At 41.1% G+C, this 25,409-nt stretch overlaps 1 protein-coding gene across 8 annotated transcripts in view; it reads right to left on the bottom strand.

The window, feature by feature from the left end:
* LOC106569653 (receptor-type tyrosine-protein phosphatase F) overlaps positions 1-25,409 on the bottom strand; it is a 470,260-nt gene that overhangs the window by 142,088 nt on the left and 302,763 nt on the right. For all 8 annotated transcript variants that reach the window (XM_082961019.1, XM_082961018.1, XM_082961020.1 and 5 more), the window contains 7 exons: positions 16,989-17,131; positions 15,748-15,874; positions 7,025-7,170; positions 6,501-6,742; positions 4,014-4,207; positions 1,308-1,441; positions 422-566 (listed from right to left, as the gene is read on the bottom strand). In XM_082961019.1, the coding sequence (XP_082817145.1) occupies positions 422-566; positions 1,308-1,441; positions 4,014-4,207; positions 6,501-6,742; positions 7,025-7,170; positions 15,748-15,874; positions 16,989-17,131 (1,131 nt within the window). The remainder of the gene's footprint in view (positions 1-421; positions 567-1,307; positions 1,442-4,013; positions 4,208-6,500; positions 6,743-7,024; positions 7,171-15,747; positions 15,875-16,988; positions 17,132-25,409) is intronic.

The raw sequence follows: 25,409 nt of genomic DNA, 5'->3' as shown, positions 1-25,409 counted from the left end.
TACAGGGGCTCCCTCTCTCTCTCTCTCACACAGAGGAAGGAGGGTTAGTATGGTAGAAAACCCCGAGACCAGGGAAATCTCCAGAGTGGGAGTGGTATTGTGGCTGTTTGGGACCAACTGCAGATCAGCAAGTGAAAGGCTTGAAGAGTATGAGGAAGTGGAGGACGAGCAGGAACAGCTGGTGGGATCATAGCTGTTTAGTTTGAAACAGCTGCTGGGCAACTGACACCTGAGGTGGAGGTGATGATTCTCCTGGGTTAGTGGAAAATGAGGAAAGGGACAAAGAGAGAGAGAGCGGGAGAGGGAGAGAGAGGGAGAGAGAGAGAGGGAGAGAGAGAGAGAGAGAGAGAGAGAGGGGGAGAGGGAGAGAGAGAGGGAGAGAGGGAGAGAGAGGGAGAGAGGGGGGAGAGTGTGTACTCACTGGACTGGGCGGTGCGCGCCTCTATGGGCTGTGTGTAGACTCCCAGGCCCAACTCGGAGCGGGCTGCCAGGGAGAAACGGTACAAGGTATCGGGCTTCAGACCCTCCACGGCGTATGACCCCGCAGGATTAAAGGTCACGTGGATCTGATAAAAGGAAGAGAACATGTTTTTTTTTAAATTAAATAATTCTAGTAAGTCTAATACACAAAGCATTACTAATCTCCCATTAACAACAAACATTTACAAGTCTGAGTTTAAGAGTTTTAATCTCAAATGAGGACTCAGTCCCCAATAGCGTGTTTTATTCTACTCTGTGTAGTTTGGTATATTATAAACAGATTCTGCAGTTGTTTATTTGTAGTATGAAACCAATATCTGAGAAACAGTGAAACACCTAAAATAACACTCCATTGACTCCCTGAATCAGGACAAGGCCCTGCTACAGTATGTGTATAAAACTGCTGAATATTAACCCAGAGAAAAACACCTTTAAAATGGTCCACATTTGTCGAGAGGTTAAATTGCTTTCTTTGCCAATTGATTGAACAGAAGAAAGGAGAAGCCAGCCACTATTATAGCTGACGGCTGAGAAGCATTCAGACAGGATCATTGTTGTGGCTGTCGATACGGCCACTTCTTTTTACACTCCTTCCACAGAGGAGAGGAGGGGAGAAGGAGAGGACAGGAGGAATGCATTACATAGCTTTTACCCTGACACATAACCATTCAGAGAAATGACATGGTACAACACTCTTGGTGAGGAGAAACATCAATCTGCAGAGTAACAGAGGAGCCTGCAATAGTAAAGAGTGGAGAGAGACCGATTGGGAGACAGAGAGACGGAGGACGACTACATGGTCCAGGCTCTTTCAATGTCGTTCCTACCTTGTTGTCAGAGTTAGCCTCCCAGTACTGCAGCTCGTACTTAGTGATGGTGTCCTGGACAGGCCACAGCCACGTCAACATGACGCGTGTATCCAACTCCGCTTCTGCCTCGAAGCTGGATGGTTGGGCAGGAACTGAAGGGACAGGTGAGTGTTAGGACACAGGGACAGAGTAGGACAGGTAGGGGTTTGAACACAGGGACAGAGTAGGACAGGTAGGTGTTTGGACACAGGGACAGAGTAGGACAGGTAGGTGTTAGGACACAGGAACAGAGTAGGACAGGTAGGTGTTTGGACACAGGGACAGAGTAGGACAGGTAGGTGTTTGAACACAGGGACAGAGTAGGACAGGTAGGTGTTTGGACACAGGGACAGAGTAGGACAGGTAGGTGTTTGGACACAGGAACAGAGTAGGACAGGTTGGTGTTTGAACACAGGGACAGAGTAGGACAGGTAGGTGTTAGGACACAGGGACAGAGTAGGACAGGCAGGTGTTTGGACACAGGGACAGAGTAGGACAGGCAGGTGTTTGGACACAGGGACAGAGTAGGACAGGTAGGGGTTTGGACACAGGGGCAGAGTAGGACATGTAGTTGTTAGGACACAGGGACAGAGTAGGACAGGTAGTTGTTAGGACACAGTGACAGAGTAGGACAAGTAGGTGTATGGACACAGGGACAGAGTAGGACAGGTAGGGGTTTGGACACAGGGACAGAGTAGGACAGGTAGGTGTTTGGACACAGGGACAGAGTAGGACAGGTAGTTGTTTGGACACAGGGACAGAGTAGGACATGTAGTTGTTTGGACACAGGGACAGAGTAGGACAGGTAGGTGTTAGGACACAGGGACAGAGTAGGACAGGTAGGTGTATGGACACAGGGACAGAGTAGGACAGGTAGGGGTTTGGACACAGGGACAGAGTAGGACAGGTAGGTGTTAGGACACAGGGACAGAGTAGGACAGGTAGGTGTTAGGACACAGGGACAGAGTAGGACAGGTAGGTGTATGGACACAGGGACAGAGTAGGACAGGTAGGGGTTTGGACACAGGGACAGAGTAGGACAGGTAGGTGTTAGGACACAGGGACAGAGTAGGACAGGTAGGTGTTAGGACACAGGGACAGAGTAGGACAGGTAGGTGTTAGGACACAGGGACATAGTAGGACAGGTAGGTGTTTGGACACAGGGACAGAGTAGGACAGGTAGCTGTTTGGACACAGGGACATAGTAGGACAGGTAGGTGTTTGGACACAGGGACAGAGTAGGACAGGTGTTTGTTTGGACACAGGGACAGAGTAGGACAGGTTGTGGTCTGATGGTTAGTAGTTATGGTCTGATGGTTAGTAGTTATGGTCTGATGGTTAGTAGTTATGGTCTGATGGTTTGTAGTTATGGTCTGATGGTTAGTTATTGTCTGATGGTTAGTTATGGTCTGATGTTAGTAGTTATGGTCTGATGGTTAGTTATGGTCTGATGGTTAGTTATGGTCTGATGGTTAGTAGTTATGGTCTGATGGTTAGTAGTTATAGTCTGATGGTTAGTAGTTATGGTCTGATGGTTAGTAGTTATGGTCTGATGGTTAGTTATGGTCTGATGGTTAGTAGTTATGGTCTGATGGTTAGTAGTTATGGTCTGATGGTTAGTAGTTATGGTCTGATGGTTAGTTATGGTCTGATGGTTAGTAGTTATGGTCTGATGGTTAGTAGTTATGGTCTGATGGTTAGTAGTTATGGTCTGATGGTTAGTAGTTATGGTCTGATGGTTAGTTATGGTCTGATGGTTAGTAGTTATGGTCTGATGGTTAGTAGTTATGGTCTGATGGTTAGTAGTTATGGTCTGATGGTTAGTTATGGTCTGATAGTTAGTTATGGTCTGATGGTTAGTAGTTATGGTCTGATGGTTAGTTATGGTCTGATAGTTAGTAGTTATTGTCTGATGGTTAGTAGTTATGGTCTGATGGTTAGTTATGGTCTGATGGTTAGTTATTGTCTGATGGTTAGTAGTTATGGTCTGATGGTTAGTTATGGTCTGATGGTTAGTTATTGTCTGATGGTTAGTTATGGTCTGATGGTTAGTTATTGTCTGATGGTTAGTTATGGTCTGATGGTTAGTTATTGTCTGATGGTTAGTTATGGTCTGATGGTTAGTTATGGTCTGATGGTTAGTTATGGTCTGATGGTTAGTTATTGTCTGATGGTTAGTTATGGTCTGATGGTTAGTTATGGTCTGATGGTTAGTTATTGTCTGATGGTTAGTTATGGTCTGATGGTTAGTTATTGTCTGATGGTTAGTTATTGTCTGATGGTTAGTTATGGTCTGATGGTTAGTTATGGTCTGATGGTTAGTTATTGTCTGATGGTTAGTTATTGTCTGATGGTTAGTTATGGTCTGATGGTTAGTTATGGTCTGATGGTTAGTTATTGAACCAAGAAGACACAAATCATCATTCACACTAGAATAGTCACAGTGGCTGTTTCAACATGATCCTCACCCCACACTAAGATACACACCCCACACTAAGATACACACCCCACACTAAGATACACACCCCACACTAAGATACACACCCACCACTAAGATACACACCCACCACTAAGATACACACCCCACACTAAGATACACACCCCACACTAAGATACACACCCCACACTAAGATACACACCCCACACTAAGATACACACCACACACTAACACACTCCCTCTCTCACCTCCCTGCTGAGTCTTGACCTGCAGTACGTCCGAGGGGGGTCCGTCCCCTACAGAGGTGAACCCCAGCACCCTGAGGCTGTAGGTGATATCAGTGGTCAGCCCTGAGATGGTGGTCAGCCTGCTGTCGTCAGTGTTGTGTTTCTGCCAGCCACTCAGAGGGTCGTTCATGTCTGAACTGTAGTACACACGGTACCTGGTGACAGTTACAAATCAATCATTACATTCAACAAACCAACAGTGGAAAGGACCTGTACCTATTGAGATTTTTTATATATGTGATATGATAAGACAAGATAGTACTTTATTAAATAGTGTCAGTATTTCTTCATTATTTGTATATTTGTTTGATTGTTGTATATCTTTTTTAGTTAGAAAATAACTATCATACCTTATACTGTATACAGTGCATTCAGAAAGCATTCACACAGCTTGACTTTTTCCACATTTTGTTGTTACAGCCTGAATTTAACATGGATTAAATGTAGATGTGTCACTGGCCTACACACAATACCCCATCATGACATCGCAATACCCCCTCATGACATCCCAATACCCCATCATGACGTCACAATACCCCCTCATGACATCGCAATACCCCCTCATGACATCCCAATACCCCATCATGACGTCACAATACCCCCTCATGGCATCACAATACCCCCTCATGACATCACAATACCCCATCATGACATCACAATACCCCCTCATGACATCACAATACCCCATCATGACATCACAATACCCCCTCATGACATCACAATACCCCATCATGTAAAAGTGGAATTATGTTTTTAGAAATTAATAAAAAATTAAACGCTGAAATGTCTTGAGTGAAAATGTGCTTAACAAGTCACATAATAAGTTGCATGGACTTACTCTGTGTGAAATAATAGTGTTTAACATGATTGTTGAATGACTACCTCATCTCTGTACCCCACACATACAATTATCAGTAAGGTCCCTCAGTCGAGCAGTGAATTTCAAACACAGATGCAACCACAAAGACCAGGGAGGTTTTCCAATGCTTTGCAAATGGCACCTATTGGTAGATGGGTAAACATTTTTTTTTAAAAGAACAGACATTGAATATCCCTTTGAGCATGGTAAAGTTATTATTTCCATTTTGGATGGTGTAACAATACACTCAGTCACTACAAAGATACAGGAGAGTCCGGAGAGGAATGAAGTAATGTAGTTACTCCACAATACTAACCTAATTGACAGAGTGAAAAGAAGGAAGCTTGTACAGAATATAAAATATTCTAAAACATACATCCTGTTTGCAACAAGGCACTAAAGTAACACTGCAAAAAATGTGGCAAAGCAATTCACCTTTTGTCCTTAATACAAAGTGTTATGTTTGGGGTAAATCCAATACAACACATCACTGAGTACCACTCTTCATATTTTCAAGCATAGTGGTGGCTGCATCATGTTAAGGGTATGCTTGTCATCAACAAAGACGAGGGAGTTTTTTAGGATAAAAAATGAACTGAATTGAGCTAAGCACAGGCACCTGGTTCAGTCTGCTTTCCACCAGACCCTGGAAGATTAATTCACCTTTCAGCAGGACAATAACCTAAAACACAAGGCCAAATCTACACTGGAGTTGCTTACCAAGAAGAAAGTGAATGTTTCTGGGTGGTCGTGTTACAGTTTTGACTTAAATCTACTTGAAAATCTATGACAACGACCTGAAAATGGTTGTCTAGCAATGATCAACAACCAATTTGACAGGGCTTGAAGAATTCTGAAAAGAATAATGGGCAAATATTGTACAATCCAGGTGTGCAAAGCTCTTAGAGACTTACCCAGAAAGACTCACAGCTGTAATCACTGCCAAAGGTGATTCTAACATGTATTGACTCAGGTTTGTGAATACTTATGTAAATTAGATCTGTATTTCATTAACAATACAATTGCAAACACGTTTTTTTTTTTACCTTTATTTAACTAGGCAAGTCAGTTAAGAACAAATTCTTATTTTCAATGACAGCCTAGGAACAGTGGGTTAACTGTCTTGTTCAGGGGGCAGAACGACAGATTTTTACCTTGTCAGCTCGGGGATTCGAACTTGCAACTTTGCAGTTACTAGTCCAACACTCTAACCACTAGGCTACCCTGCCGTTTTGGCTTTGTCAGCATGAGATATTGTGTGTAGATTGGTGAAAGCAACAACATTAATGCAATCCATTCTGAATTTAGGCTGTAACACAACACAATGTGGAATAGGTCAAGGGGTATGAATACTTTCTGAAGCCACTGTGTGTATGACATTTTGTTTATAAATGACTTATGAAGGCTTAATGACTATCATTAAGCCTTCATAAGACATAGGCTGTGTCCTAAATGGCACATATGGCTCAAAAAGTAGTTCACGATATAGGGATTAGGGTGTCATTTGGGACACATTCATATTCACATGCTATGAAGTGTCTAGGAATCCTTCATTAAGCCTTCATAAGACATATTCATATTCATCATACCCTCTGATCTGTCCGTTAGGTTCCTCGGGCGGTTCCCATTGGACCAGCATGGTGGAAGCAGACAGCATGCGGACCTGGACAGCCAGGGGGGGTGAAGAGGGAGCCTGCTCCCCAGTACGGGTCTCTACCGGGTCAGAGGGCGGCCCGCGCCCAATGTTGTTCACCGCCATCACACGGAACTCATATTCTGAGTAGGGGCTGAGCCCGCCGATGCTGTAACGAGTGGTAGCTACTCCGTCCACCTACAATATCATCATATGGTTATTTAGCAGATATTTACATCCCAAAGCTACTTACAGAACAATCTCGGTCTTTCTACTTTTTCAACCATGTTTAGGGTTGCATAATTCCAGTAATTGTCCCAAAATTCCCATGTTTTCCAGAAATCCCGGGTTTGTTAGTTTCCCAAGAATCAAGAGGGAAAAGCAGGACATCTGGAATTCTCCAACCAGGATTTCAGAAAAACCTGGGAATTTGGGGAAAGTGACCGGGATGTTGTAACCCAGAGAGCCATTAGAACACACCTCCTGGAAGCCTGCGTCGGTGGCTTTAGCCCGGTACTGGATCATGAAGAAGGACACAGGTTCAGGGTTCCCAGAGTCCCAGATTAGGGTCACACTGGTGGCTGTGGTCTCAGTCACTATGAGAGAGGTGGGGGGCTTGGGGAGGGCTGGAGGAGGAGAGATGGAGAAACAGAGAGAGAGAGAGAGATACAGAGAAAGAGAGATACAGAGAGAGAGAGAGAGAGATACAGAGAGAGATACAGAGAAAGAGAGATACAGAGAGAGAGAGAGAGAGATACAGAGAGAGATACAGAGAAAGAGAGAGAGAGAGAGAGAGATAGAGATAAAGAGAGAAAGAGAGAGAGAGCGAGACAGAGATACAGAGAGAGAGAGAGAGAGATACAGAGAGAGATACAGAGAGAGAAAGAGAGAGAGAGAGACAGAGATACAGAGAGAGAAAGAGAGAGAGGGAGCGAGAGAGAGACAGAGACAGAGAGAGAGAGAGAGAGAGAGAGAGAGAGAGAGAGAGAGAGAGAGAGAGAGAGGATGAGATGTTCGTTATATGAAATGAAATCAAGGCGATCTTTCAGTACTGGATAGATGTGTTCTAAGATGGCAGATGATTGAAAATGCTGACTAACCCCATAACTCGAAAAGGGAACATAGATATTAAGACTGTTTCATGGACTATTAATTCAAGTAATGGATATGCTATATTCACCTCCAAATCTCCTCAGTCCACCATATTAAAACTATTGCAATACACAGCCAGACATTATTGAAAATCCCAGAGGTTTACAGAACCTCTGGGTGGACACCAAGAAAATGAAAGAAAGAGAGTCAGTCTGTTGAGTCAGGAGTTCCTGACTATATACAAAACACTGATATTCTAGTTCCTGACTATATACAAAACACTGATTTTCTAGTTCCTGACTATATACATCACACTGATATTCTAGTTCCTGACTATATACAAAACACTGATATTCTAGTTCCTGACTATATACATGACACTGATATTCTAGTTCCTGACTATATACAAAACACTGATAATCTAGTTCCTGACTATATACAAAACACTGATATTCTAGTTCCTGACTATATACATGACACTGATATTCTAGTTCCTGACTATATACATGACACTGATATTCTAGTTCCTGACTATATACAAAACACTGATATTCTAGTTCCTGACAATATATACACGCCACTGATATTCTAGTTCCTGACAATATATACATGCCACTGATATTCTAGTTCCTGACAATATATACATGACACTGATATTCTAGTTCCTGACAATATATACATGACACTGATATTCTAGTTCCTGACTATATACATGACACTGATATTCTAGTTCCTGACTATATACATGACACTGATATTCTAGTTCCTGACTATATACACGACACTGATATTCTAGTTCCTGACTATATACATGCCACTGATATTCTAGTTCCTGACTATATACATGCCACTGATATTCTAGTTCCTGACTATATACATGACACTGATATTCTAGTTCCTGACTATATACACGACACTGATATTCTAGTTCCTGACTATATACATGCCACTGATATTCTAGTTCCTGACTATATACATGCCACTGATATTCTAGTTCCTGACTATATACATGACACTGATATTCTAGTTCCTGACTATATACACAACACTGATATTCTAGTTCCTGACTATATACACGACACTGATATTCTAGTTCCTGACTATATACACGACACTGACATTCTAGTTCCTGACTATATACATGCCACTGATATTCTAGTTCCTGACTATATACATGACACTGATATTCTAGTTCCTGACTATATACATGCCACTGATATTCTAGTTCCTGACTATATACATGCCACTGATATTCTAGTTCCTGACTATATACATGCCACTAATATTCTAGTTCCTGACTATATACATGACACTGATATTCTAGTTCCTGACTATATACACGACACTGATATTCTAGTTCCTGACTATATACACGACACTGATATTCTAGTTCCTGACAATATATACATGCCACTGATATTCTAGTTCCTGACAATATATACATGCCACTGATATTCTAGTTCCTGACAATATACACATGACACTGATATTCTAGTTCCTGACTATATACATGACACTGATATTCTAGTTCCTGACTATATACAAAACACTGATATTCTAGTTCCTGACTATATACATGACACTGATATTCTAGTTCCTGACTATATACATGCCACTGATATTCTAGTTCCTGACTATATACAAAACACTGATATTCTAGTTCCTGACTATATATACATGCCACTGATATTCTAGTTCCTGACTATATACAAAACACTGATATTCTAGTTCCTGACAATATATACATGCCACTGATATTCTAGTTCCTGACAATATATACATGCCACTGATATTCTAGTTCCTGACAATATATACATGCCACTGATATTCTAGTTCCTGACAATATATACATGCCACTGATATTCTAGTTCCTGACTATATACATGCCACTGATATTCTAGTTCCTGACAATATATACATGACACTGATATTCTAGTTCCTGACAATATATACATGCCACTGATATTCTAGTTCCTGACAATATATACATGACACTGATATTCTAGTTCCTGACAATATATACATGACACTGATATTCTAGTTCCTGACAATATATACATGACACTGATATTCTAGTTCCTGACTATATACATGACACTGATATTCTAGTTCCTGACTATATACATGACACTGATATTCTAGTTCCTGACTATATACACGACACTGATATTCTAGTTCCTGACTATATACATGCCACTGATATTCTAGTTCCTGACTATATACATGACACTGATATTCTAGTTCCTGACTATATACACGACACTGATATTCTAGTTCCTGACTATATACATGCCACTGATATTCTAGTTCCTGACTATATACATGCCACTGATATTCTAGTTCCTGACTATATACATGCCACTGATATTCTAGTTCCTGACTATATACATGCCACTGATATTCTAGTTCCTGACTATATACATGCCACTGATATTCTAGTTCCTGACTATATACATGCCACTGATATACTAGTTCCTGACTATATACATGCCACTGATATTCTAGTTCCTGACTATATACATGACACTGATATTCTAGATCCTGACTATATACATGACACTGATATTCTAGTTCCTGACTATATACATGACACTGATATTCTAGTTCCTGACTATATACATGCCACTGATATTCTAGTTCCTGACTATATACATGACACTGATATTCTAGTTCCTGACTATATACATGACACTGATATTCTAGTTCCTGACTATATACATGACACTGATATTCTAGTTCCTGACTATATACACAACACTGATATTCTAGTTCCTGACTATATACATGACACTGATATTCTAGATCCTGACTATATATATGACACTGATATTATCCTATTCCCTATATAATGTCCAATGGGTCCTGGCAGGGACTGTCAAGGATGGTCACATCACACAGGAAGACCAAGGTTTCTGTTCTGAAAATGTCCTTTCCTTCCAACTGTAGTCAACACTGGGGGGGGGGGCTGCCTTTCCTTCCAACTGTAGTCAACGCTGGGGGGGCTGCCTTTCCTTCCAACTGTAGTCAACGCTGGGGGGGCTGCCTTTCCTTCTAACTGTAGTCAACGCTGGGGGGGCTGCCTTTCCTTCCAACTGTAGTCAACGCTGGGGGGGCTGCCTTTCCTTCCAACTGTAGTCAATGCTGGGGGGGCTGCCTTTCCTTCCAACTGTAGTCAATGCTGGGTGGGGGGGCTGCCTTTCCTTCCAACTGTAGTCAACGCTGGGGGGGCTGCCTTTCCTTCCAACTGTAGTCAACGCTGGGGGGGCTGCCTTTCCTTCCAACTGTAGTCAACGCTGGGGGGGCTGCCTTTCCTTCCAACTGTAGTCAATGCTGGGTGGGGGGGCTGCCTTTCCTTCCAACTGTAGTCAACGCTGGGGGGGCTGCCTTTCCTTCCAACTGTAGTCAACGCTGGGGGGGCTGCCTTTCCTTCCAACTGTAGTCAACGCTGGGGGGGCTGCCTTTCCTTCCAACTGTAGTCAACGCTGGGGGGGCTGCCTTTCCTTCCAACTGTAGTCAACGCTGGGGGGGCTGCCTTTCCTTCCAACTGTAGTCAATGCTGGGGGGGCTGCCTTTCCTTCCAACTGTAGTCAACGCTGGGGGGGCTGCCTTTCCTTCCAACTGTAGTCAATGCTGGGTGGGGGGGCTGCCTTTCCTTCCAACTGTAGTCAACGCTGGGGGGGCTGCCTTTCCTTCCAACTGTAGTCAATGCTGGGTGGGGGGGCTGCCTTTCCTTCTAACTGTAGTCAATGCTGGGGGGGCTGCCTTTCCTTCCAACTGTAGTTCAAGCTGGGCGGGGGGCTGCCTTTCCTTCCAACTGTAGTCAACGCTGGGGGGGCTGCCTTTCCTTCCAACTGTAGTCAACGCTGGGTGGGGGGGCTGCCTTTCCTTCCAACTGTAGTCAACGCTGGGGGGGCTGCCTTTCCTTCCAACTGTAGTCAATGCTGGGTGGGGGGGCTGCCTTTCCTTCTAACTGTAGTCAATGCTGGGTGGGGGGGCTGCCTTTCCTTCCAACTGTAGTCAATGCTGGGGGGGCTGCCTTTCCTTCCAACTGTAGTCAACGCTGGGGGGCTGACTTTCCTTCTAACTGTAGTCAACGCTGGGGGGCTGCCTTTCCTTCCAACTGTAGTCAACGCTGGGGGGGCTGCCTTTCCTTCCAACTGTAGTCAACGCTGGGGGGGCTGCCTTTCGTTCTAACTGTAGTCAATGCTGGGGGGGGCTGCCTTTCCTTCCAACTGTAGTCAACGCTGGGGGGGCTGCCTTTCCTTCCAACTGTAGTCAACGCTGGGGGGGGCTGCCTTTCCTTCCAACTGTAGTCAATGCTGGGTGGGGGGGCTGCCTTTCCTTCCAACTGTAGTCAACGCTGGGGGGGGGGCTGCCTTTCCTTCCAACTGTAGTCAATGCTGGGTGGGGGGGCTGCCTTTCCTTCCAACTGTAGTCAACGCTGGGGGGGCTGCCTTTCCTTCCAACTGTAGTCAACGCTGGGGGGGCTGCCTTTCCTTCCAACTGTAGTAAATGCTGGGGGGGCTGCCTTTCCTTCCAACTGTAGTCAACGCTGGGGGGCTGCCTTTCCTTCCAACTGTAGTCAATGCTGGGTGGGGGGGCTGCCTTTCCTTCCAACTGTAGTCAACGCTGGGGGGGCTGCCTTTCCTTCCAACTGTAGTCAACGCTGGGGGGGCTGCCTTTCCTTCCAACTGTAGTCAACGCTGGGGGGGGCTGCCTTTCCTTCCAACTGTAGTCAACGCTGGGGGGCTGCCTTTCCTTCCAACTGTAGTCAACGCTGGGGGGGGCTGCCTTTCCTTCCAACTGTAGTCAACGCTGGGGGGCTGCCTTTCCTTCCAACTGTAGTCAACGCTGGGGGGGGCTGCCTTTCCTTCCAACTGTAGTCAACGCTGGGGGGGGCTGCCTTTCCTTCCAACTGTAGTCAACGCTGGGGGGCTGCCTTTCCTTCCAACTGTAGTCAATGCTGGGGGGGCTGCCTTTCCTTCCAACTGTAGTCAACGCTGGGGGGGGCTGCCTTTCCTTCCAACTGTAGTCAATGCTGGGGGGGGCTGCCTTTCCTTCTAACTGTAGTCAACGTGATTTAAAACAACCCACAACTTTCTTTTGGGCAGGGCGGGGGCTAATGATCCCCTGAGGCACAAATGATGCTTTAGTAGCCTATGTTGAACGATTTTAGTTATTTCTGTATAGACAGGAGTAGGCTAATTAGGCTATATCATTTGGGCAATTGAATTACATTTCCTTAGAGAAAGCTTAGCTTCCCCTAGCCTTATGGATTCGCTGCCTATGAGCCTGTGTGAATTTACTATCCCCAATAGTAGAAAAGGTTACCTATTCTATTGGTCTGCTAGTCCAGATAGAATTAGCCCTAATAGACTCTAGGATGATAGATCCCACATTCCTCCAACCAGTAGAACTGGGCTACATACAAATAAAATATTCTAAAAAAATAAAATATTTAGCCGGCTATTACCGGCTAACGGAAACCCTGATACACCCACGGTCCAGTCCAGACATATGTTCCTAGCAGACACACAGACACTCCCAGAATATTGCAGAACTCAGAAAGCCTTATACTTTCCACCAGCACCAATACACAACTACTGTGGGTCCTTCCCTTTTTATTGAACTTTTATTTAACTGGGCAAGTCAGTTAAGAACAAATTCTTATTTACAATGACGGAGTACCAAAAGGCCTCCTGCGGGGACCGGGGTCGTGGGATTAAATAAATAAATACAATATAAATATAGGACAAAACACACATCACAACAAGAGAGACAACACAACACTACATAAAGAGAGACCTAAGACAACAACATAGCAAGGCAGCAACACATAACACAGTATGGTAGCAACACAACATGACAACAACATGGTAGCAACACAACATGGCAGCAGCACAAAACATGGTCCAAACATTATTGGGCATAGACAACAGCACAAAGGTCAAGAAGGTAGAAACATCAATACATCACACAAAGCAGCTACAACTGTCAGTAAGTGTGTCCATGATTGAGTCTTTGAATGAAATACCTCACAATCAACAGTGTGTGTTTGTGTTTTTATAAAAAAAAATCTATATTTTAATTGAACCTTTATTTAACTAGGCAAGTCAGTTAAGAATAAATTCTAATTTACAGTGACGGCCTACCCCGGCCTAACCCGGACGACACTGGACCAAATTGTGCGCCGCCCTATGGGACTCCCAATCACGGCCGGATGTGATACAGCCTGGATTCGAACCAGGGACTGTAATGACGCCTCTGTGTGTGTGTGTGTGTGTGTGTGTGTGTGTGTGTGTGTGTGTGTGTGTGTGTGTGTGTGTGTGTGTGTGTGTGTGTGTGTGTGTGTGTGCATAACTTCATGTGGTAAGCTAAGTTTATCCCCTACCAAATCTAAAAGTGAGTCAAACATTTCCAATGATGTTTACAACTACTTTTAGTTGGTGAGGCGGTACTGCAGGCAGTTGATGGCGTGCGCGTCGGTGTGTGTGTGTGTGTGTGTGTGTGTGTGTGTGTGTGTGTGTGTCAACCCAGATAGCCCTGATAGCCAGTTAATCAGATCGCAGGTGCATCAAACATGTTGAAGCAACATTAACGTTGTGGTGGAAACTTAAGACAGCTGGGAAGCTGTTTGATCGGCTCAAACTCCATAACAATCTGCCATAATGAGTCACACTGCTTGGGTTTGTCATCAACCAGACTTCCCAGTCATCACAGCTTGTAGGTACGTAAGAGAACGCAGTGGTTCCGTCCCAAATTGGACACTACTTTTTACCCTGGGCCTATACCATCTCTGATCAAAAGTAGAACACTATGTTGGGATTATGGTGCGATTTGGGATACAACCTTTGTCATCACAGCTTGTCGTGTACGTGATAACACACAGTCCGTTCCAGAGCAGATTACTCATCGTGAGATCCTTACAGCCTGGGTACCAAAATGGCATCATAATTCTCTATATTAGTGCACTACTATCAGGGCACAAAGGGAATAGGATTTACATTTGGGACTCAGACACTGTGTCCTCCACTGACCTAGCCAGCATGTTGTTTTGATTCTAACACACACACACACACACACACACACACACACACACACACACACACACACACACACACACACACACACACACACACACACACACACACAACCACACACACGCACATACAACCACACACACACACACAACCACACACACACGCACACACAACCACACACACGCACACACACACACACACACACGCGCACATACACACACACGCACACACAACCACACACACGCACACACAACCACACACACGCGCACACAACCACACACACAACCACACACACGCACATACAACCACACACACACACACAACCACACACACACGCACACACAACCACACACACGCACACACACACACACACACACACACACACGCGCACATACACACACACACGCACACACAACCACACACACGCACACACAACCACACACACGCGCACACAACCACACACACGCGCGCATACACACACACACACACACACACACACACACACACACACACACACACACACACACACACACACACACACACACACACACACACACACACACACCATCAACTGCTTGAAATACTAACTGAAATATGGCCCGACTAACTGAAATACGGCCCGACTAACTGAAATACGGCCAGACAAACTGAAATACGGCCAGACAAATTGAAATACGGCCCGACTAACTGAAATACGGCCCGACTAACTGAAATACGGCCCGACTAACTGAAATACGGCCCGACTAACTGAAATACGGCCAGACAAACTGAAATACGGCCCGACTAACTGAAATACGGCCAGACTAACTGAAATACGGCCCGACTAACTGAAATACGGCCCGACTAACTGAAATACGGCCAGACAAATTGAAATACGGCCCGACTAACTGAAATACGGCCCGACTAACTGAAATACGGCCAGACAAACTGAAATACGGCCCGACTAACTGAAATACGGCCAGACTAACTGAAATACGGCCCGACTAACTGAAATATGGCCTTTAAGCCAAAAGAGAGTGAAAGACACACACACACAGACACACACAAACAGCGTGACCTTTGACCCCTCACCTTTGACAGAGACCTGAGCGGTAGCCTCGATCTGGCCCAGTGATGATATGGCCACGCAGCTGTAGTTGGCTGACTCCTTGACGTTGGTCACTTCCAGAACATTCCGACCGATGGGCATCTCATCCTCCTAAACAAGAAGAATCATAAAGGTCCATTAACTAGCTTTGTGTATGATCTGACATATTTGAGATAGAAATGCGAGTAACAGATCTTTAGCATTAGCATTGAAAGCAAGTCTGAAAAAGTGGTAAATCCCGTTCTATCTGCTATATTTCTATGCTTCCTCTCCTTTAATGTCACGACTTCCGCCGAAGTTGGTGCCTCTCCTTGTTCGGGCGGCGTTCGGCGGTCATCGTCACCGGCTTTCTAGCTGCCACCGATCCATGTTTCTTTGTCGATTGGTTATGTCTTGATTGTTCACACCTGGTTCCCATTTGGTTATGATTACTTCCCTATTTAAACCCTCTGGTCATCATGATGTTTTGTGCGTTATTGTTTTACTGTTGGTATTGTTCGTTGTGTTTGTAGTTCTTGTTTTACCTGCGTGGATTTTGTATACTGAATTTTTATTTGAGTAAATTACCTATGTTTTACTCAGTTCGGAGTCCTGCGATTGACTCCTTTTCCTCATCACCTATACACGGACACTGACAGAATAACGCACCAAAACATCATGATGACCAGAGGGTTTAAATAGGGAAGTAATCATAACAAAATGGGAACTTAATTCAACACAATTCATACAGACACTGAAGGTGCTGTAGTAATAAAGTTCATACAGACACTGAAGGTGCTGTAGTAATAAAGTTCATACAGACACTCAAGGTGCTGTAGTAATAAAGTTCATACAGACACTCAAGGTGCTGTAGTAATAAAGTTCATACAGACACTCAAGGTGCTGTAGTAATAAAGTTCATACAGACACTCAAGGTGCTGTAGTAATAAAGTTCATACAGACACTCAAGGTGCTGTAGTAATAAAGTTCATACAGACACTCAAGGTGCTGTAGTAATAAAGTTCATACAGACACTCAAGGTGCTGTAGTAATAAAGTTCATACAGACACTCAAGGTGCTGTAGTAATAAAGTTCATACAGACACTCAAGGTGCTGTAGTAATAAAGTTCATACAGACACTCAAGGTGCTGTAGTAATAAAGTTCATACAGACACTCAAGGTGCTGTAGTAATAAAGACAGAATAAAACAGATAAAAAGCTAAACAGTAACAGTGAAAGTAAATACCTTGGTGAGTTCGATTTCTCCCATGATCCACTTGACATAGGGCATGGGAGATCCCACAGCAACACACGTCAGGTTCACACTGCCCCCAGGCATCACCTCGTGGTTGGTGGGTGGGATGGAGAACCGTGGAGGGACACGACGTACTGAGGAGAGAGGAGAACGTTAAGATGGGATCATAAGAGGTGGATGTGATACAAGGTTCCAGAGGAGTGGAGAGGAGAGGAGAAGGGGTGAGAGGAGAGGAGAGGAGAGGTGAGGAGAGGAGAGGAGAAGGGGTGAGTGTGGGTGTCAGGGAGAGTTATGTGTTGAGAGGAGAGGAGAGGAGAGGGGGTGAGTGTGGGTGTCAGGGAGAGTTCTGTATTGAGAGGAGAGGAGAGGAGCGGAGAGGAGAGGAGAGGAGAGGAGAGGAGAGGAGAGGAGAGGGGGTGAGTGTGGGTGTCAGGGAGAGTTCTGTGTGGAATAAACCGTGACATCACCACGCTTGAAAAGAGGAGCAGGAATTGCAGTTAAGAGATGAGAGTATCTTCATAAAGATAATCTGAAATAAGACATCTCAGTCTTACCCCCCACCTCCCCTAGTAATAAAACATTGAACATTTCAATTCAAATAAACCTTTTCTTTCTAGCACAGCCTTTTCCTTATAACTAAGAGGAGAAATGTACTTACTATGAGATGAGCTTGTCTCACCTGAATGCACTAACTGTCTCTCTGGATAAGAGCATCTGCTAAATGACTAACATGTAAAATGTCAGTGTAATGAATCTAACGTGTGAGGCTGATCGCTTCTCAATCACGATCCAACAGGTGAGCAGCTTAACCAATCACGATCCAAAAGGTGAGCAGCTTAACCAATAAAGAAACAGCAGCATCTTCTGTTGAGTGACTTGGAGCTGTTCCCAGTTACGCAGCACTCAAGACAACATTTGTTCGTAAAACTTTGCCATAGAAACCTTTTGTTTTGCTCCTTATAAAAAAAGGGGGAATGTATTTAAATATGCCACTTTGATTTGAATAACACTCGACTAGACCTAAATCTGTTCCCCTTTGACAGTGTGTCAGACGGTGCTAAGAGCTGAGACAGAGTTGCATCATTCTGAGACTATTTGATACTCTGTGTAGATGCAATGTTTGACTCTCTCGCTCTCCCTCTTTCTCTCCCTCTCTCTCTCTTTCTCTCTCTCTCTCTCTCTCTCTTTCTCTCCGTCTCTCTCTTTGTGAGGCTCTGATGTGCAGATAAGCTGACATTAAAAAGATGTTCCCATGGAGACAGAGAGCGCCTTTTGACGTGGTCGCTAGGGAATAGAAGCTACTATACACACACACACACACACACACACACACACACACACACACACACACACACACACACACACACACACACACACACACACACACACACACACACACACACACACACACACACACACACACACACACACACAGAGAGAGAGCTTGAATGCTGAAGTAGTGAAAAGCTAACTGCCAGAGAATAAACAGAACAGAGCCATTTACATATGAACTGTTGTTTTATGTATAAATAGAGCTTTATCCAAGTCAACATTTCTATATAAGAGAAATAGCAGGGAGCGGTATTCATTATCTGTCACGTATTGTGTATGTGTAACTTTTAGCCGAGACAAAGAGCTGAAAGTAGGGAGGAGAGGAGTGTTGGCAGCTAAATGTTGACAGGCCTGAGTTTGCGAGACAGGCAGATGTGACATATTGTGACATTAGCACAGTCTTGCTAGGGGCTGACAGACTACAGATGACATAATACAAAACTAGAACAGCTTTCACCTTGCATAACCTACGCTAATGGACAATAAACAATCAATATTGTATACTGTACTATCTGATTATCCTAAATGTATACCAGTACCCTGACTACTAGACTATAGCAGTAGTTATAATGTATAACTAATAACTACCCTGACTACTAGACTATACCAGAAGTTATAATGTATAACTAATAACTACCCTGACTACTAGACTATACCAGTAGTTATAATGTATAACTAATAACTACCGTGACTACTAGACTATACCAGTAGTTATAATGTATAACTAATGACTACCCTGACTACTAGACTATACCAGTTATAATGTATAACTAATAACTACCCTGACTACTAGACTATACCAGTTATAATGTATAACTAATAACTACCCTGACTACTAGACTATACCAGTTATAATGTATAACTAATGACTACCCTGACTACTAGACTATACCAGTTATAATGTATAACTAATGACTACCCTGACTACTAGACTATACCAGTAGTTATAATGTATAACTAATGACTACCCTGACTACTAGACTATACCAGTTATAATGTATAACTAATAACTACCATGACTACTAGACTATACCAGTAGTTATAATGTATAACTAATAACTACCCTAACTACTAGACTATACCAGTTATAATGTATAACTAATAACTACCCTGACTACTAGACTATACCAGTAGTTATAATGTATAACTAATAACTACCATGACTACTAGACTATACCAGTTATAATGTATAACTAATGACTACCCTGACTACTAGACTATACCAGTAGTTATAATGTATAACTAATAACTACCCTAACTACTAGACTATACCAGTTATAATGTATAACTAATAACTACCCTGACTACTAGACTATACCAGTAGTTATAATGTATAACTAATAACTACCCTGACTACTAGACTATACCAGTAGTTATAATGTATAACTAATAACTACCCTGACTACTAGACTATACCAGTTATAATGTATAACTAATAACTACCCTGACTACTAGACTATACCAGTAGTTATAATGTATAACTAATAACTAACCTGACTACTAGACTATACCAGTAGTTATACTGTATAACTAATGACTACCCTGACTACTAGACTATACCAGTAGCTTTAATGTATAACTAATGACTACCCGGACTACTAGACTATACCAGTTATAATGTATAACTAATGACTACCCTGACTACTAGACTATACCAGTAGTTATAATGTATAACTAATATCTACTCTGACTACTAGACTATACCAGTTATAATGTATAACTAATAACTACCCTGACTACTAGACTATACCAGTAGTTATAATGTATAACTAATAACTACCCTGACTACTAGACTATACCAGTAGTTATAATGTATAACTAATGACTACCCTGACTACTAGACTATACCAGTAGTTATAATGTATAACTAATGACTACCCTGACTACTAGACTATACCAGTTATAATGTATAACTAATGACTACCCTGACTACTAGACTATACCAGTAGTTATAATGTATAACTAATAACTACCTTGACTACTAGACTATACTAGTTATAATGTATAACTAATGACTACCCTGACTACTAGACTATACCAGTTATAATGTATAACTAATGACTACCCTGACTACTAGACTATACCAGTAGTTATAATGTATAACTAATAACTACCCTGACTACTAGACTATACCAGTTATAATGTATAACAAATGACTACCCTGACTACTAGACTATACCAGTATTTATAATGTATAATGAATAACTACCCTGACTACTAGACTATACCAGTAGTTATAATGTATAACTAATGACTACCCTGACTACTAGACTATACCAGTTATAATGTATAACTAATGACTACCCTGACTACTAGACTATACCAGTTATAATGTATAACTAATGACTACCCTGACTACTAGACTATACCAGTTATAATGTATAACTAATGACTACCCTGACTACTAGACTACACCAGTAGTTATAATGTATAACTAATAACTACCCTGACTACTAGACTATACCAGTTATAATGTATAACAAATGACTACCCTGACTACTAGACTATACCAGTATTTATAATGTATAACGAATAACTACCCTGACTACTAGACTATACCAGTAGTTATAATGTATAACTAATGACTACCCTGACTACTAGACTATACCAGTTATAATGTATAACTAATGACTAACCTTACTACTAGACTATACCAGTAGTTATAATGTATAACTAATGACTACCCTGACTACTAGACTATACCAGTAGTTATAATGTATAACTAATAACTACCCTGACTACTAGACTATACCAGTAGTTATAATGTATAACTAATAACTACCTTGACTACTAGACTATACCAGTTATAATGTATAACTAATGACTACCCTGACTACTAGACTATACCAGTTATAATGTATAACTAATGACTACCCTGACTACTAGACTATACCAGTAGTTATAATGTATAACTAATAACTACCCTGACTACTAGACTATACCAGTTATAATGTATAACAAATGACTACCCTGACTACTAGACTATACCAGTATTTATAATGTATAACGAATAACTACCCTGACTACTAGACTATACCAGTAGTTATAATGTATAACTAATGACAACCCTGACTACTAGACTATACCAGTAGTTATAATGTATAACTAATGACTACCCTGACTACTAGACTATACCAGTAGTTATAATGTATAACTAATAACTACCCTGACTACTAGACTATACCAGTAGTTATAATGTATAACTAATAACTACCCTGACTACTAGACTATACCAGTAGTTATAATGTATAACTAATAACTACCCTGACTACTAGACTATACCAGTAGTTATAATGTATAACTAATAACTACCCTGACTACTAGACTATACCAGTTATAATGTATAACTAATGACTACCCTGACTACTAGACTATACCAGTTATAATGTATAACTAATAACTACCCTGACTACTAGACTATACCAGTAGTTATAATGTATAACTAATAACTACCCTGACTACTAGACTATACCAGTAGTTATAATGTATAACTAATGACTACCCTGACTACTAGACTATACCAGTAGTTATAATGTATAACTAATGACTACCCTGACTACTAGACTATACCAGTTATAATGTATAACTAATGACTACCCTGACTACTAGACTATACCAGTAGTTATAATGTATAATAAATAACTACCTTGACTACTAGACTATACCAGTTATAATGTATAACTAATGACTACCCTGACTACTAGACTATACCAGTTATAATGTATAACTAATGACTACCCTGACTACTAGACTACACTAGTAGTTATAATGTATAACTAATAACTACCCTGACTACTAGACTATACCAGTTATAATGTATAACAAATGACTACCCTGACTACTAGACTATACCAGTATTTATAATGTATAACGAATAACTACCCTGACTACTAGACTATACCAGTAGTTATAATGTATAACTAATGACTACCCTGACTACTAGACTATACCAGTTATAATGTATAACTAATGACTACCCTGACTACTAGACTATACCAGTAGTTATAATGTATAACTAATGACTACCCTGACTACTAGACTATACCAGTAGTTATAATGTATAACTAATAACTACCCTGACTACTAGACTATACCAGTAGTTATAATGTATAACTAATAACTACCTTGACTACTAGACTATACCAGTTATAATGTATAACTAATGACTACCCTGACTACTAGACTATACCAGTTATAATGTATAACAAATGACTACCCTGACTACTAGACTATACCAGTATTTATAATGTATAACGAATAACTACCCTGACTACTAGACTATACCAGTAGTTATAATGTATAACTAATGACTACCCTGACTACTAGACTATACCAGTAGTTATAATGTATAACTAATGACTACCCTGACTACTAGACTATACCAGTAGTTATAATGTATAACTAATAACTACCCTGACTACTAGACTATACCAGTAGTTATAATGTATAACTAATAACTACCCTGACTACTAGACTATACCAGTAGTTATAATGTATAACTAATAACTACCCTGACTACTAGACTATACCAGTTATAATGTATAACTAATGACTACCCTGACTACTAGACTATACCAGTTATAATGTATAACTAATAACTACCCTGACTACTAGACTATACCAGTTATAATGTATAACTAATAACTACCCTGACTACTAGACTATACCAGTAGTTATAATGTATAACTAATAACTACCCTGACTACTAGACTATACCAGTAGTTATAATGTATAACTAATGACTACCCTGACTACTAGACTATACCGAGTAGTTACTAATGCCCCGCTACTAGACTAACCGTGACAAGCCCCTGACTACTAGCCCGAGGCTACCTGACCAGCTTACCGTAATGTATAACTAATGACTACCCTGACTACTAGCCCGAGCTATGACCCCGACCGCTATCCGTGTATAATGTATAACTCCCCGACACTAGACTACCGGCTGCTCCCGACTCTAGCTACCGAGGCTACCCTGACCAGCTACCGGTTATAATGTATAACTAATGACTACCCTGACTACTAGACTATACCAGTAGTTATAATGTATAACTAATGACTACCCTGACTACTAGACTATACCATTTATAATGTATAACTAATGATTACCCTGACTACTAGACTATACCAGTAGTTATAATGTATAACTAATAACTACCCTGACTACTAGACTATACCAGTAGTTATAATGTATAACTAATGACTACCCTGACTACTAGACTATACCAGTAGTTATAATGTAAAACTAATGACTACCCTGACTACTAGACTATACCAGTTATAATGTATAACTAATGACTACTTGACTACTAGACTATACCAGTAGTTATAATGTATAACTAATAACTACCTTGACTACTAGACTATACCAGTTATAATGTATAACTAATGACTACCCTGACTACTAGACAATACCAGTTATAATGTATAACTAATGACTACCCTGACTACTAGACTATACCAGTATTTATAATGTATAATGAATAACTACCCTGACTACTAGACTATACCAGTAGTTATAATGTATAACTAATGACTACCCTGACTACTAGACTATACCAGTTATAATGTATAACTAATGACTACCCTGACTACTAGACTATACCAGTTATAATGTATAACTAATGACTACCCTGACTACTAGACTATACCAGTAGAAATAATGTATAACTAATAACTACCCTGACTACTAGACTATACCAGTTATAATGTATAACTAATGACTACCCTGACTACTAGACTATACCAGTAGAAATAATGTATAACTAATAACTACCCTGACTACTAGACTATACCAGTTATAATGTATAACAAATGACTACCCTGACTACTAGACTATACCAGTATTTATAATGTATAACGAATAACTACCCTGACTACTAGACTATACCAGTAGTTATAATGTATAACTAATGACTACCCTGACTACTAGACTATACCAGTTATAATGTATAACTAATGACTACCCTGACTACTAGACTATACCAGTAGTTATAATGTATAATTAATGACTACCCTGACTACTAGACTATACCAGTAGTTATAATGTATAACTAATAACTACCCTGACTACTAGACTATACCAGTAGTTATAATGTATAACTAATAACTACCTTGACTACTAGACTATACCAGTTATAATGTATAACTAATGACTACCCTGACTACTAGACTATACCAGTAGTTATAATGTATAACTAATAACTACCCTTACTACTAGACTATACCAGTAGTTATAATGTATAACTAATGACTACCCTGACTACTAGACTATAGCAGTAGTTATAATGTATAACTAATAACTAATAACTACCCTGACTACTAGACTATACCAGTAGTTATAATGTATAACTAATGACTACCCTGACTACTAGACTATAGCAGTAGTTATAATGTATAACTAATAACTACCCTGACTACTAGACTATACCAGTAGTTATAATGTATAACTAATAACTACCCTGACTACTAGACTATACCAGTTATAATGTATAACTAATGACTACCCTGACTACTAGACAATACCAGTAGTTATAATGTATAACTAATAACTACCCTGACTACGAGACTATACCAGTAGTTATAATGTATAACTAATGACTACCCTGACTACTAGACTATAGCAGTAGTTATAATGTATAACTAATAACTACCCTGACTACTAGACTATACCAGTAGTTATAATGTATAACTAATGACTACCCTGACTACTAGACTATAGCAGTAGTTATAATGTATAACTAATAACTACCCTGACTACTAGACTATACCAGTAGTTATAATGTATAACTAATAACTACCCTGACTACTAGACTATACCGAGTTATAATGTATAACTAATGACTACCCTGACTACTAGACTATACCAGTAGTTATAATGTATAACTAATAACTACCCTGACTACGAGACTATACCAGTAGTTATAATGTATAACTAATGACTACCCTGACTACTAGACTATACCAGTAGTTATAATGTATAACTAATGACTACCCTGACTACTAGACTATACCAGTTATAATGTATAACTAATAACTACCCTGACTACTAGACTATACCAGTTATAATGTATAACTAAT

Source organism: Salmo salar, chromosome 14, assembly GCF_965601325.2.
Source record: "Salmo salar chromosome 14, fSalSal1, whole genome shotgun sequence".
Classification (NCBI taxonomy): Eukaryota; Metazoa; Chordata; class Actinopteri; order Salmoniformes; family Salmonidae; genus Salmo; species Salmo salar.
Note: the sequence above shows the minus strand (reverse complement) of the source record. Positions and strands in the feature narration are given on the sequence as shown.